The sequence below is a fragment of the Centruroides sculpturatus genome, unplaced genomic scaffold (assembly GCF_000671375.1).
Source record: "Centruroides sculpturatus isolate CEXI.00-Female unplaced genomic scaffold, Cexi_2.0 scaffold155, whole genome shotgun sequence".
NCBI lineage: Eukaryota > Metazoa > Arthropoda > Arachnida > Scorpiones > Buthidae > Centruroides > Centruroides sculpturatus.
This window is the reverse complement of record NW_019384386.1, coordinates 244703-262225: the sequence shown is the minus strand read 5'-3', so window position 1 is coordinate 262225 and position 17523 is coordinate 244703. Positions and strand designations below refer to the sequence as shown.

The window sequence follows — 17523 nt, the reverse complement described above, 5'->3', positions numbered from 1 at the left end:
CCCACAATTAGAATTTTTATAATTATAGTAAAACTAGTAGATGTGCCTGACATTGCCAGAGCAAAAGTAATAAGTATAAGCAAATAAATTAAAACTATATTAAAAGTTTGGTTGTTTTAGGCCAACTCAAATCAATAGTGTTAATCCAGTATAATCCAGAAAACTCTATACTTTTTGAATCTAAGAATATAATTCATGGACTGCTTATACCTTCATTAGACTATATTTTCTGCAAGATCGTAGAGAGTAACTCTAAAAAATTAAAAATTTGATCCAAATCAGCCAAAGAGTTTAGAAGTTAACAAAGGAACAAAATCAGAGAGAGAGAGAGAGAGAGAGAGAGACAAACATATAATTGTAATTTTTGTTGTAATGATGACAGTTTCACAGTTTTAGAATAAAAAGTCATTTTTTTAATGCACCCTCTAAAGAGAGATGTGTAACCTCACTTAAACTGGCATGCCTGCATTCCCCAGGATAAACCAGCACGCCGGCTTTTACTGTATGGAAATATCTGATTTCGTGGTCTTCCCAGATAAACCAGCATGCTGGTCATTCTGTGAAAATACGATAATGAAGTGCTTAAACATGCTTTTAATGTGATTTTATAAATTTATAAAATTTTTCAATTTTTGTTATGGAGAATTCTTTTTAATTTGGAATAATTAAGTTTATACACATTTCTTGACTTTATTATTAATTTATCATTTACATTTATAAATTATTACTACTGTGTATTAGAAAATTAAATTTAAAGCTATTAATACACACACAAAAACAAAAGACATCTTAAGGCATTATTATTTCATTTTTAACTTAAAATATATATTCATAATTTTTACTATATTGTTGGCTATAAATATATTTAAAACACTTACTTGTAGCATTATTCATTTCTTTGGAAAGTAAAAGCCTATTCATTACAGTATTTTGTTTCTGCTTCACCAACTGTTTTGATATTCTAGCACCATCATGAATGTTACAACCTAAAAAAATAAAATTTTCTATATATTTAAATGCTTTTACAAATTTTAATATTAAAAGAATGTTATATTTATATCAATTATACAATGATTTTCCTTTCTACTTTTAAAAATATTTTTAATTGACATACATTTTTAGTTTAAGTTTGAGAATTATTCAATATACAAAGTAATCAAATATTATAAATATATTTTATTGATAATTATTATTCTATACAATAGACTATTTAGGATGAAGTGCATTAAGTTTTTGTCCCAAACATTAAAAGCCATATCCTTCATCATAACATTTAAAGAACTTGACATAAAGTCTGATTACATTCAGAAAAAATCATTTTAACCTTCCATTACTTGAACCAGATTTTATAATTCAACTGAGTACTTGCTACAAGTCTGACAGACTTGATAATTTTATTTTATCAAAACCATAAAAATACTTTTAAACAAACTTACATAAAAACTAATAGGTGTAATTACAATATTTGTGAATGTATACAAAAATAAATTATTATTAAAATTTATAAAATCAGTAGATTTCTGTACTTATACTTTCACAAATAAATAAATATAAATTAAATTTATATTTACTTGCAAAATGTTAATACAAAAGTATTAGTCAAAAAATATAACATTATGAAATGATATAATCTAAAAACTACACATGTACAAATATTCTCTCACTTTGTAAATTTATATAACAAAATAATGATTGTGTAAGTCCAAAATGATCCATTGAATTTATTCAAAATTTAAGGTGTCCAAAATATTCACCACAGACACTGATTATAGTGGTACCTTGTTCTTCAAATGACTTAGCTTTGAACTATTCAGAGTTTGAATGCTAAATTTGACAAAAATTTGCCTCAGAATTTGTCAACAATACTTCAAAGTTTGAACTGCATGTGCAGTGAAAAAAATGCACTTGAAGAGTAAATACAATCTATAATGTGCCCAAGCCATCTCTCACTGTCATGTTACACTTATATGCTTTCAGTGTTTTTCCACTTTATTTTTGGTATGTTTGGATATATATATATATATCCAAAAGTTCTATTCACATATATATATATATATATATATTGTATGTTATTCATCAATTTTTAACAATTTCTTTGTGCAACTTTTCACTGTCAACAGCTTTTGGTCACCTCCTATATTTTGTATCATTTAGTTCAAAATTCCCCGAATAGAACTTTTTAAACTACATTTGATTTATTTGAAGTTTAGGAGCATCTTCTCCATACACATTACAGATTTTTTTTACTGTTTATACTGCATTTCCAAAACTGTTTATACTGCTTTTCCAAAACTCATAAAACATAATATGCCCAATATTTATTTTATCTGTAGACATTTCAAATTGCTTTTACTCAAAAAAATATGAGAAGTAAAAAGTTTAAAATAACCTTTGAAACAGAGTACAATCTCAAATTAGCAATAATATTTTAAATTTCACAACTGTTATAATTAAATCACACATCTGTGTTAAGTAACAATAGTTGTTAACAAGCTTGGTCAAGCCAATCTGATAGCATGCTCCACCAAAGCGAATCAAATATTAATTTTGTTTAAAATACATTTTATAAATTCTTAGAATCAAGTAGTTGTTGCGCACATGTGTGGACATGCACAATAAATGGATTGAATGGAACATAACACTTAGGTAACAAAAGTAAAGTCACATGAAAATCTGACAGACAGACAACATTGCATGATGGACAAAAGTCCTAACATAAGCACTTCACCACTATAGTGGAGCATGCTAAAAATGTGCAAAAACTTTCTGTTAAACCCAATAGGGTTGAACAGAACCTTTACTTATTATATATTATTAATATAACCTTTACTTATTAACTTGACAACTGAGAAATGTATGGAATCAACAAAGTCTAAGAAAAGGGTTGTAATATCAACAACTGAGGTGAAAAGGGAAGTTATCAGAAAACACAAAAGTGTTAGATGAGGGATGGATATGGCAGCCATGTTCAAGATACCAAAGTCAATGGTGAGCTATGAGTAAATGCAATTTTCATTTTGTTATACAATACCTATTTTATTTATTGTTTACCTATTTATTTTATGTTTATATGTTTACCTATTTTATTTATTGTTTTCATGTTTTATGTTATTATTGGGGAATTTAATTGTGTTATTTTTACTTTAAACTTATGTGTATTTTCTGTTTTAAGTTTACCAAAATGAATATTGTTTAAGGTCAGGGAATGGATTAATTCACTTTCTGTTATTTGTAATGGGAAAAATTGATTCAGACTTCAAATGGTTTAGAGTTTGAACAGTCTCTGAAATGAGTTCAATTCAAAGTATGAGGCATCATTGTATTTTAAATTTCATCAAAACTAGTTCATTAGTTGTGGAGATATTAAGGGACAAAATTGGCACTAACATTAAATGTATAGTAGAGCTTTAGCCATATATAATTATCATAGAGTGTATATCAAACAATTAATAAACAATCCAATAGAACAAGTAATGCAATTAACAAGATAAATTTTAACCAAAACAAAAATAAACACAAATGCAAGAGAGAACATTGTTACAAAAATTGTTCAAAATGGACTTCTCATGTTTTGATGTATCCTCTGAACTTTCATTCCATTCTTTGCTGTACTCTGTCAAATCCTCCTGAAGTGTTACTTATTTGCTCACATATGTTTACTGTAAACTGTCTTAAAATATTGGCATCAGGCACAGATAATAAATAATGGACTTTAAATGTCCCCAGAGATAAAAATTCAGTGGAATCTGGTAATTGAATAGATCATTCAATGGATCGTCCATGACAAATCCATCTTTGGAGAAAACATCCATCCAAATACTGATGACTTCTCCAACTGAAGTGAGCCAGAGTATCATTGTGCACAAAGTACATTTGTCAGATGACATTCAGAGGTACAGTACATTGTCCATTAAATGATGCAATTTGTTTTGAAGAAACTGCAAGTTAATATTTACTATCGGACATAAAAATAAATACTAGAGATATATCAAATGATCTTACAGAATTCCAGTACAAACAATTAGACTAAACTGAAATTAATGTTTGCCCTGTCACATGCATGAGGGTTGTTATCACTCCAAATGTGTATTATGTATGGTAGTTGAAAAATTCAGTTTGCATCAGTAAGACCTTGTACCATAGAAGGTAATACATATACAGACAGTTTTCATAAAGAATATTACTAAGTCATAAGACTAACTTCTTTCCTCAATGAAATTCTTTTTATATTTTCTGATGGATTTTCATCCACATTACAAAGAACTTGTACCTCAAGGTCATCATTTCATATTTCTTTTTGTCTTCCAATGTCAAAAGATCTTTTCTCAAATGAGCTTATCTGTTGAAAACATTGGTAATTTCATGTGAATGTTCTTAACAAAATAAACACTGTTGAGGTATCTTTCTGAATACAGTTCACATGCTCTTAATATATTCCCATCTGCAAGATCACAAGTATAGTGAATGTCTTCCATTTTACTAACTGAATATGTTTCTTTTACAAGTTCTTTGCTACAAGGTAAGCTTCTGTATCTTCCACAACTGACATTTTTAAACAACAAAACACATACATATATTACATATTTATGCAAATTATTTATCAAAGCAATATTGATTGATATCTGAATGAAAACTTGTGGAAAAATTTTAATAATTCTAAAAGCCATTTCTATACCCAAAATTATATGAACTTTTTATAATGTTTGGTACACTCCTAGAATATTTGATACCAATTAATACAGGTATACATACAATGTGTATGTATAATAAAGTATAAGTATGTATATATATATCCTATGTGTGTATGTATGTGTATATATATATATATTATATTAAAAATTTAAATGATTGATATCATATACAATAAATAAAATATATAAAGATACATTTTAACTTCTTTCTGAAACTTTCAAACAATTCACAATGTTTAAAAGTTGTAGAGTAATATAATTTAATCCTACATTGTTAACTATGCAAATATAATTTTAAAATCCTTATTTATAATAGATTATCTTACCTAGAAGTTGTCTCTGATTTTTGAACATATCAACAAGATTGATTATTTTTATATTTCCAGTTTTTGTAGCTAGTGAATAAATGGACTCACCATTACATGATTTACTATATATATCTGCCCCCTGAAAATATATCAAATGAAAGTTTTTAAATTAAATTATAATTAAAAAATACCAAAAGACAGTAAAAGACAACTGGAAAAACAATATAAAATTATAATAAATAAATAAGCAATAAATATTGTATCATTAAATCCATTATTCTTCCAACCAAGCCAACTTGATACTGATGAATTTAGCAACAGATATTTTAAATGATATAAATTTTCATTATTGTCATCTTATAAAAAACATTTTCAATCTATATTAGATCATCCTCGGCTTGAAATCATAAATGTTTGAAATCAGAACATTTAATAATAAAGAAATTTTTACTGTGTCGGTGTTAAATGAGTTTTTTAATATACATATAATTAAGAATAACAAGCACAAGCACTTTTGACAATTTTGACTGTCAACATGGTCTGGGGTCAAATTTTCAAATTGGTAGTATGCAAAGCTTTATTATTGCAATAGGTTACACTTCTCAAAAGAAACAAACTTTTATTTCAATGTCAGTTTGGTGACCTTGACCACATGTATTGAAAATTAAAAAAATAGAAACATTTTTACTTCAAGTTCAATTAGTGGTATCTCAAAAACAAACCCTAAATGAAAAAAATTGATGAAAAAATGTTTTTGTTTGTGCTGAGATGATCTTAATTAATGATGGTGCAAGAAAAAAATTTTCAAGATAAAAAAAAAGGTGGTCAAGGTCACCAAACTGACCTTGAAATAAAAGTATTTTGTTTCTTTTGAGATGTGTAATTGATTTTGTATTCAATTATTTCATAGTTTGATTCTCACTAACTGCAAATAAGTTTGGATGTTCTTCTGCATGTTTTACACATGATATTTATACAAATTTATTCAATTAAAAATTTGAAAATAAAAATACACTAGACCAATGGTTCCCAATTAGTGTTACGCGTACCCCTGGGGGTATGCGAAATTGCATAAAGGGGTACGCGCGGTAACCTAAAATTGGTCGATTTAAAATTTAAATGCATGAGATGAAGCAATACAAAAATAATGAGTGGACCATCAAAAATTCGGCAATTTACAACACGATGTGGAATGCAAAAATTCGTTTATTTATAACTGAAAATATTTTCGAAATTTCATTAAAAAAAATGCATTTGTGACAATACCTAAATGAAATTCTTGCGCAAGAAACAAAAATTGTACAATTAACACAATTTGTGTTAATTGTACAATTATCATTATCATCGTGTCAGCAAAGTGGCAATAAAATATTTTCTACCATTTTGCACAACATACCTCTGCGAGAGCAGATTTTCGGCCATGACAAACATGAAAACTAAACATTGTAAACGACTTCAACTCGAAGATGACTCGAGACTGAAGCTGACCAAAAAGCAACCAGATTTTACAAAGTTGTGCAAAGAAAATCGTGCACATTTGTCACATTAAAATTAAATAACCTTATGTTATTTTCATTATTATTAGAATTGTATTTTAAAGGTAATAAATGTAAAAAAAAACTTATTCTATTTATCACTTGCTGTCTACCCACAGCTTTGCCCGCATTATATTGAATTTTCTCGTGGGAGTAAGATATTTTCTTGCTATAAAATGTAGCCTATGTCCATTTCCAACATGTAAGCTATCTCTGTGCCAAATTTTATTAAAACCTGTTTAGCGGTTTGGACATGAAAAGATAACAGACAGACATACAGAATTACCTTCGAATTTATAATATTAGTATGGATTAATATGAATTTCTGCTATAAGGGGTACGCGAGTTTGAGTTCTTTCTTGAAGTGGTATGCAGGAAAAACTAATTGGGAACCACTGCACTAGACCCTCAATGTTCATGGACATCAGTGTGTGGAAATTTGATTATTCATGATCAGAAATTTATGCACCAAAATTTCAACTTTCACAAAAGGTTTCAACCTTTCAGGAAATGAGAGATTACATACTATTGTAAACTGAAGTTGGCACCTGCATGAACTGAATGTTCAGGTGGAACAATGCCAAAAGATCACTGCACTCACTCATTTGTATGGTGTCTGTCATAAGTTATGTTACTATTTTGTTTATTTTTTTTCTTTCGGCTTAAATAAAATGACTTTTGCAGCACTAAAAAAACCACTGCACAGTGTATTTATTTAATAAAACTATTCATTTTTCTGAAAACTTTTTACAATAGCATTAATACATAAAATCTTGGAACAAATTACAAATTTAACATTAAAAATGAAACTCAGAATTTGAGAATTTGATGTTCTTAAAGGATTACTTGGTCCCAATTATTCACAAACATGAGGGATCAGTGTAATTCACAATAATTTCAATCATCTATAAATTATAATATTCACTGAAGTTTAGAGAAAATGTTTAATTTATGACAAATACACTAAATGTTTTGAATTTTTCCATTCAAAAACTTTTTTCTAATTACTTTTATGGAGAAATATCCAAAATATTTGCTGTGATGTTTTCATTTACATTCTTCAATTTGCTTCTTTTTTTGGCAAATTAATTCATAATTTGTTGTTAGATAATTCACGCATTTCTACAGTAATAATATAAATTTAATTAATAGTTATATTTAAAAATATTGTACTAAAAAATGCCAAATTAAAATACATAAAAATCAAACACAGTTATAAAGTAGAAAGAAAATATTCAAAACTATTATTATTAGAACAAAGGTGTTATTAGAAAAATTAAATGATAGTAAAGAATATTCAAAACCTTAATAGTAGTAGTCATAAATTTATTTTTCCTTGCAATTTCCTATAACTTTATCTTAATTTTATTTTTCAAAACTTATTAAAATTTATATTCAAAATTTTTTATATTAATGATACTTTTTCCATTTGTTATTAAAAATTTTTAACAAGAATAATTATAAATTGATAATTTGTAATAATAAAATATTTCATATGCATTTATTCCACTTAACTTTATTTATCTTTAATTTTTTATATTTCAATACTCACATAAGTTAATAATTCTTTTACAATAGCTTCATGATTTGCATTTATAGCAACCATAAGAGGTGTAAAACCTGTCAATTTTTCTCTGAAAATAAAAAATATATAAATCAGGTTAATTATATTATATAGTTAATTCCTCATAAATAGTAATATGTCATACACAATATTAACAGTGCATTTATTTTCTAATAACAACTGCACAATATTGTAATGTCCACAGGAGGCAGCATGAAATAGAGCTGTTCGATTATTTTCATCTGCATCATCAATTTTGGCTCCATGCTATTTGAGAAAAAAAACCTATTATAAATTTGTAAATTTTTTCAATGTATAATAAATTAACTAATATTCCAGGATATAAAAACTATATTAAATCTAAACTGTTAACCTAGGTAGCCATGTGAGCAATTTCAATGTACCAAGCAAGCATATAATCATGTTTATGATTCACTGCTGAAATCCACTATGCTTTGTTAGTATGTAATCTAGTAGAAAAATATGAGAATAAATCAAAGATGGATGATGACAATGCAATCATTTTAGTGACTACCTGTTTTTTTTTGTAGTAAAAAAAGGAAAAGAAAACTAAAACATCAATTTATTATTATTTTTTATCATTTTTCATCTTTATACTTTCCACAACTTTAGCAAAAATTTCAGGAAAATTGCAAACTTCTATTAATTTTTCAGTTTCTGCAATCATCTACCTAGTTATATTGTAGAAAATGATATCAAATCTTCTGATGACATTCATTGTTTCTAGGTTGTGCATGCACAGTCTTAAAAGTGTATAAATTTCACAATAAAATCACTCATATTGTTACCCAGCTTTATAACGATAACGTTCCAAAAGCATTAAATCTAAAATTGAATTTAATTTCAACATTTTGACTATAGTTAAACGAGAAATTTTTATTAATGATCAGACAAATTTGTTAGTAATTCCTACATTGAAAACATCAAAATTATTTTTATCATAACATTATAATCATTTGGAGATTGATATTTCTGTTATTANGCTTTTAGTTGTGATGAGAATAGGAATATTCTGCTAAAAACATTTTCTTATCAATGATTTTTAAGGCAAGCTTTGTAATGCACGATTTCTCCAGAACATCCAATCATGACATCAGAAGATCATGTGCCATTTTTAGATGTGAACATGAATCATTTTTAGACAGGTATGACCTTGCAACTTGGTCTTGCACAAGAAGAATTTTTAGACATACCCTTAGCTATTTGCAAACTGGAAGCACTCATTTTCTGTACATTCTATGTTATTAGTTTTAACAAAATGATTGGTTTGACCCAGCACACTGACAATTCTATTCAAACAAAGACTTAAAACCTATACATGTTCTTTCATTAGTATGCCTATTTGAGAATACAGTAGAGTGTTGATTATCTCAATGTCGATCAACCGAAAGCGTTCCAGTCGGACTGTGTCGTGCTGAATCAAACGTTTTTGATATTAGATTAACTTCTAAAGTATAATTTTTTTTTGTTTTTATATATTTCAATACATTAATTTTGTTTGTACAAAATAAAGAAATAATTTTTAACGATACAATAGCCATGATTATTATAATAAAAATTTTCATTAGGCTTAACATCGATGAAAATTCAATGCAAAATGACATGCAACAGAGAAAAATTTAAACATGGGATATACTAATATACTTTATTAATAATTTATTTTTTTATATATAATCAGTTATCCAAAAAATCTATTTTCCAAACAACCCCAGTCTCCAATTGATTTGGATAATCGACACTCTACTGTATAACAGATTGCTCTTTAGTTTTAAGAGGGTTATCTGTAAAACCATAATTTATAAGTGACTTCCATAGAAACTACAAAAAATTCACATGTGTGGCATCTCTGTATTTTATCTCACTCAAATCACGAGATCTTTTAAAAATAATTGTTAAAACACTAAAATAATATAAAATTAAAGATATTAACCTTGCCATGAAATAAGAACATCATTTGACAATTTTCCATCTAATACATCTCCATCTATTTCTGATTGACTTTCTGCTTCTGTTTCAGTTGTTTCATCCACATCACTTAAATAGAAAACAATAATGCATTAATTTATTTATGTCAAACTTAAATTAATATAATTTTGACTAAATAATAACAATAAAATACAAATACAATATAAACATTTTTGAATAAATAGTTTATTAGTAATTTTGATTTTATTCTATTATATGTACAGTACCGTCATGCAAGCTAAGAGCCTTAGCTTAAATAATTGAAAAATTCAGATGGACATTATTATTAAACATCTGATTGAAGCAAAAGATTCACCATTTTCAGAATATTTAATTATTTCCATCTTTGTCTCGATCATATGAAGTTTATGAGTCCTTAATTTCTTTTTGTTCATATCAACACTACAGTTTCTCCATTTCTTACTCATGCTTATCAATAAGGACGAAATATTTAAACATAAACAAATAAATTGGCAAAACATACAACATGTTGACGCACACCCGAATGCGAGAACTGAAACTGTTTTGACCTCTTGCTCAGAACAACACAGTAATGATCACAATTCCAAGAAGTCTGCTATTGTAGGAAGTAATGTGTGTTTGAGAACATAGAGCAAACTACCGCACTTTGTAGTGTATAAGTATTCCGCATNTGCAAGCATTTTGTATTTGTTCCTGCATATGCAGGAACAAATACAAAATGCTTGCAAAAAAATTCTCAAAGAAATGCTTTTAGCTTATCACCAATCTTCTTTACTTTAATTAATGTATTGAAAAATGCATTGTTTTTCAATTGACATAAACATATTTCAATAAACATATTGAAACAAACAAAAGTAGGAAAAAATCTATATACAGGCGGCCCTCAACTTTCACACATAATTGGTTCCTGAAAACGTGTGTGAATGTTGAATGTTCAAAAGTAGAGGGATGTATAACAATATGCACCAAAAACTGTGTTGTAAAGTATTTATTTATCAATATGTATACATAATGAAGTTAACAAGGCATGTTTAATTAAGTGCTTTCGAGTGTTTTCTTTATAAACTTGTCAAGAGTTAGTTGAATACCACCCTTTTTTTTTTTCTTGATAAAGATTTCTATAACATGCTGTGTCTTTCTCAATCACCCTATGGATATATACGTTCTCCATTGGGATATCACATTCTTCCATGATAGTCAAAAATTTGTCAAGATGCATGAAGGCTTCATTCATATTTTTAATTGTCAAAGTCTTGACGTTTTTATCAGCTTCTTCTTCATCACTTTCATTGAGTATTTCATTGTTGCTCAATTAATATTCATTTGACAGAGGTACTGAGTGAGAGTCAATCAACTCATTAATATCTTCATTGTTGACGTCCAAGCTTAGTTCATTCATTAGACTAACTATTTCATCTGTGGTAGTTTTTGGCATTTCTTTAAAATTTATAAAATCACTCATCATTTGTGGGCATAATTGTTTCCAGGAATCTTTCACCGTCGACTCTTTTATTTCAGCCTACAAGTCTCCAATATTGTCTATTGCAGACAGTATTGGGAGGAAGAAACACAACATTGACTTCTGGGTATAAATTCTGCAGATTTTGGGTGTCCTGGAGCATTGTCTAAGATTAATAATGCTTTAAATTGTAAATTATTATTTTTACAATATTGCTTAACTGTCGGCATGAAATGAAAAATGAACCAATCTTTAAATATTAATGCAGTAACCCAGGCATTTTTATTTTATATTATTAAATATTTATTGCTGGATAGATAAAGGTGGTATTTATTTTAGTTATTCGAGTTCCAGTAAATTTTATTATTATTTTCATTTGATTTCCAAATGACTGGATCTTTATCTTTCCCTTTCAATGCTCTGGGATTTTCCACTTGGCTTCAATTTTAAATCACCAACTGTTTCCACCAAGAAATAATGTCAATCAGCTTTTGGAAGGTTTATGTTCAGGGACAACTGATTCTTCCTTCAATAAAAATGTATGATTAGGCATTTTTTCCCAAAATAAATCAGTCTCATCTACATTGAATATTTGACTAGGAGAATATTCTCCATCTACAATAATTTTGGACAATGTGGAAATAAATTATTTCGCATCATCTTTATCTGCATCAGCTGATTCTCCAGTGAATTTAATATTATGTAAAGAATATCTCATTTTAAATTTGTCGAACCAACCATTACTTGCATGAAACACTGTTAGAATCTTCATTTAATCTAGTCTTCCAATCGTCATGCAAGCTAAGAGCCTTAGCTTAAATAATTGAAAAATTCAGATGGACATTATTATTAAACATCTGATTGAAGCAAAAGATTCACCATTTTCAGAATATTTAATTATTTCCATCTTTGTCTCGATTGTACGAAGTTTATGAGTCCTTAATTTCTTTTTGTTTATATTAACACTGAAGTTTCTCTGTTTCTCACTCATGTTTATCAATTTATAAGGATGAAATATTTAAACATAAACAAATAAATTGGCAAAACACACAACACGTTAATGCATGCCCTAATGCAAGACTGAAACTGTTTTGACCTCTTGCTCGGAACAACACAGTAGTGATTACGATTCCAAGAAGTCCGCTATTGTAGGAAATAATGTGTGTCCAAGAATGTAGAGCGAGCTACCGCACTTTGTAGTGTATGAACATTCGGCATGAAAGCAAATTTTTTCATTATTGACAAAAACATTTAAGAAGTGAAGTTTTTAAAAATGTGCGAAATAGTGAATTGTGTGAAAATCAAGGGCCGCCTGTACAAATTTATACATTTATTTTAATGAAATGACAAGTTAATAAAAACACAACATAGGTACGAACATAACATAATATAGGCCTATCTTATAATTTGTCTACATCATTAAAAACATATTAAAATATAATGGTACAAATGATGTTCATTGCTTTACTGAGTGGAGCTATGCATAAGTCAAAATGATCTTGTCTGTGATCAAAGTTTAAAGCAATCACATGATCACTAAATGTGATTTTTTGCAAGTATATACAACTCAGCAAGGCCAATATCATAATGAAACCAGAATTTTGAAATTTGATCTATAGGCTGAGATATTCAAGATCAAAATTTGCCATGTAAAGTATATAACTGATTACCAGTTGCAAGCTGGTCACACACTACATGTCTATCATACACATTTTATGATACACAGTCCAATTGATAACAATTGGACTGTGATCATAAAAGTTTAGTCATTATATTGATCATAAAAAAATGTTATAGAGATCAATTTACATTGGACATGCACATCCTTCCCCAAAATCTGCATATTTTAAACTGCTTTAGACAGAATGTTAGAAGCATGTCACCATATTTGTTTTTTTGTGTGAAACCAAAACAGAAAAAACTATAACACAAAACTGTTTCATTTTCCTATAAAATATCTAGTAATTGTATATACCATCATATGATAATGATACATCTTTAAATTACAGTGTTCTTTAAATTTAAACATTTTTATTTTAATTTTTGGGAAAATTTTAAGTCTGAAAATATTCTGCATCCCTGCTTATATGTAAAAATTGAACAAGCATACTTTATTTTATGAATTTTACATTTCCATAAATTATCCTTCCTATTGAATTTTATAATGCTTCACCATTTTTCAATTTTTCAGATTTATTAATCATACAATTAGTATTTTTAATCAATCTACACTATTATTGATAAAGAAATAAAATTCTTCCATTATGTCTATGGCATAGTTCAACACACAAACAAAAGCTTTTAGTTGTGATGAGAATAGGAATATTCTGCTAAAAACATTTTCTTATCAATGATTTTTAAGGCAAGCTTTGTAATGCACGATTTCTCCAGAACATCCAATCATGACATCAGAAGATCATGTGCCATTTTTAGATGTGAACATGAATCATTTTTAGACAGGTATGACCTTGCAACTTGGTCTTGCACAAGAAGAATTTTTAGACATACCCTTAGCTATTTGCAAACTGGAAGCACTCATTTTCTGTACATTCTATGTTATTAGTTTTAACAAAATGATTGGTTTGACCCAGCACACTGACAATTCTATTCAAACAAAGACTTAAAACCTATACATGTTCTTTCATTAGTATGCCTATTTGAGAATACAGTAGAGTGTTGATTATCTCAATGTCGATCAACCGAAAGCGTTCCAGTCGGACTGTGTCGTGCTGAATCGAACGTTTTTGATATTAGATTAACTTCTAAAGTATAATTTTTTTTTGTTTTTATATATTTCAATACATTAATTTTGTTTGTACAAAATAAAGAAATAATTTTTAACGATACAATAGCCATGATTATTATAATAAAAATTTTCATTAGGCTTAACATCGATGAAAATTCAATGCAAAATGACATGCAACAGAGAAAAATTTAAACATGGGATATACTAATATACTTTATTAATAATTTATTTTTTTATATATAATCAGTTATCCAAAAAATCTATTTTCCAAACAACCCCAGTCTCCAATTGATTTGGATAATCGACACTCTACTGTATAANGTCAGTGATTTTAAAAACTACTTATTTAATTTTCTTTCTGTTGAGACCTAATTATCGATCGGAAAACCAATTGTACTTTAAAAGAAACAGGCATAGCCTTCTCACTGAAAATGTAGTTTTTTTTTTTTTTTGTAGTGTAGGACCTACAAACTACTTGTCTTTTTTTTATACCCGCGACCCCCCGTGTAAGGCTTTGCGACCCCTCTGGGGGTCGCGACCCACAGGTTGAAAAACACTGATGTAGAGATACAATGTGCTTGTATATCGATGACGTAATACACATAACTGAGGAGTGAATGAAAACAACCGAGTCAAATTAATTAAGTCTGAAAAAAGAAAGTGTGCATTATAATGGAGAAAATGTGACTATTGTATTAATCTTTAAAATATTGATATTAAATCTGTCTTATAAAATCATGACGACTCCAGTAAATCGAGTTATCCTATAAGAATAAAATACAATACCAATATAGCCCTATCATTGAAAAAATTTGCTTATATTTGCTCACCTTGAATTTTTTTAGTAGAAATGGCTAAAAAGTGTGCAAAATACGTACGGAAATACAGTATTACAGTACCACCTGTATTGGACGACCATCTTTTGTGGTCGTCCAATACAGGTCCTTTTGTGGTTCCTTCAAAAAGTGGTCTAAAAGACCACTTTTTGAAGGAACCGTGAGTGATTGCCATAGACAGGTTTTACTGTATGTAAATTATTTTTATGAAAATAAAATTATTATAAAAATAACCATAAAGTAATATCAGTAAATAAATTTAAAATAAACACACACACATACTGTGTGTGTTTATGGTTCACTTTCAACTTTTATACATACCCTGATAAAATTTTTTTAATGCAATCTATCTGTCCAATACTTGCTGCTGTATATAAATCTAGAGGTATAGCATCTTGCCATAATTCTTTCCATAGCCACGACTTATCAGTATTAGTTCTGTCATCCTTCATAGTTTTTGGTAATGTATCCATTGCTAATTAGAATTAAAAATTTTAATTTTCCTTTAATATTAATTAAAATAAGACAAATAAATTTATCTTAAAATAAAAAAATAGTGATTACATTAAAATGAAATAATAAATTATCTAAAACTTTAAAAAATATTTTCAATTAAATATTTTAAAATTTAAAATAATCTCATTAATAAATGTTATATTAATACAGGAAAATCTACTAATTATCAATAGTGATGATAAAAACAACTAACAAGGTTAAGTATGGCAAGTAAATAAAATTACAATTAGTGAAAATTCTGGTTTAATTGACTCCAACATTAAGAGAACATGTTAAAACAAAGACAAATGTATAACATGAAGATTTAATTGTAATTATTATTAATTAATAATAATTCATCCAATATAAAACTGAAGTAATAAATGCCAGCAATTTAAATTACTGTACTTAGCAAATAAAAATTAGAACAATTAATGTTTAACATTTAAAAACACTGGTGAAGACTTAGGTTGATAATGTGAAACAAATTTAAAAATACATATTTATCTCAAGATAATGATAACTATAGTCAAAATCTAATTAAAATAAGTGAAGTTTTATCAGTATATTTTAACTTATATATTTTGAAATTTGCTAATTTTGATAATAATATTTGTGATTAGGCAGATTCTACTGGATTTAGAAAGAATTTTTTATAAGTCACCAGAAAAATTTCATTCATTAGAAACAAATATAAATAACACAGTTCTTTTCCTTATAATTATTAGTGGAAAGTTTACCTAGTTTATCTCCAACGTCAGAAAAATTAGAACATCTTGGTAAAGGGCGACCAAAGAGACCTAAAACACGTGCTCCAACTCGTCCTGCAATTCAAACTAAAGAAATCAGAGAAGATATTCAAGACTTAGGTGAAGGCTTAGAAGTATTTTTTCGTAGGCATGCAAATTCTTCTTCAACTCCTACTTTATCTCCAGATTCAGAAGAACCAAGGTATATATATATATAAATAATTAGTATAAGTAAAATATTTAATGTATAAAAAGAATAATTTTTAAAAAGGAAGTTCAAATTATTCAAATTAAAATTCAAAATTTTTGTTTTATTTTTTTTACACCAAAAAAAAACAAAACAAAAATTTTGAATAATTTTTTTGTTTTAAAAAAAACCACGTCTACGACACTAAAATGGCAGTTTACATTTGATAGAACATGTATCCAAGACTAGTATTCAAAAACAGACTGGGAAAAATCCTTGATTTGTGACCATGACATTGAAAAATGTGAACGAGGAAGTCCATTTTCCAAAAAACTAGTAAATGTCCAATAACTCAAAAACTATGACACTTATACATAGATTCTATTATATATATAAATATATATATATATATATATATATATTTTGTTTTTGCATTCAGCATTCACCAATAGTAATATTTAAAATGCATTCAATTTATATTTTTTCGTATAATTTATAGTTGAATGTAAGATAAACACACTTTTTCGTTTTTATTTCGTTTAAGTTTTTTAAGTTCGACAAAAATTTTCTATTATCGAGTCGTTTCTAAAGAATATGCTTACAGAATGATTAAAAAATTCTATACAGTTTGTAATGCTTTTGAGTGCGTTGTCAAGACGTCTCCTTGCTTTCCAATCAGAATATCAGTAACATACTGTATCAATGAAAAGATGTCGACACGATGTTATGTTGGGCACGGAGCCGTGGCGTTTGTTTATCTTAATCGTCTGTATTCACAAGGGATATAAGAGAAAGTGAAGATCACAGACCTATCTAAGGATGGAGGATAAACGGGAAAATAGGTTCGAGTTAAAAGTAACCGACAATTTTGACTTAACGAGACCGTATTATATGGTAAACTCTATATACTATGCGTTAATGCGACTTTCGGTTGTAGTTCGATTTAGCAAGAATGATATACAATGAAGTATATCATTCGTTCTTC

At 27.7% G+C, this 17523-nt stretch overlaps 1 protein-coding gene across 4 annotated transcripts in view; it reads right to left on the bottom strand.

Annotated features, from left to right (window-relative positions):
• Positions 1-17523, bottom strand: part of LOC111618080 (protein bicaudal C homolog 1-like) — a 47477-nt gene that overhangs the window by 24297 nt on the left and 5657 nt on the right. The window contains exons 1-5 of one of the 4 annotated variants that reach the window (XM_023359504.1): positions 15429-15597; positions 8244-8365; positions 8087-8168; positions 5018-5138; positions 879-986 (exon numbers count right to left, since the gene is read on the bottom strand). In XM_023359504.1, coding sequence (XP_023215272.1) covers positions 879-986; positions 5018-5138; positions 8087-8140 — 283 coding nt within the window. In that variant the 5' untranslated portion in view covers positions 8141-8168; positions 8244-8365; positions 15429-15597. Of the gene's footprint in view, positions 1-878; positions 987-5017; positions 5139-8086; positions 8169-8243; positions 8366-8471; positions 8531-15428; positions 15598-17523 lie in introns of those variants that run through there. The other 3 variants (XM_023359505.1, XM_023359506.1, XM_023359508.1) reach the window with 3 other exon arrangements.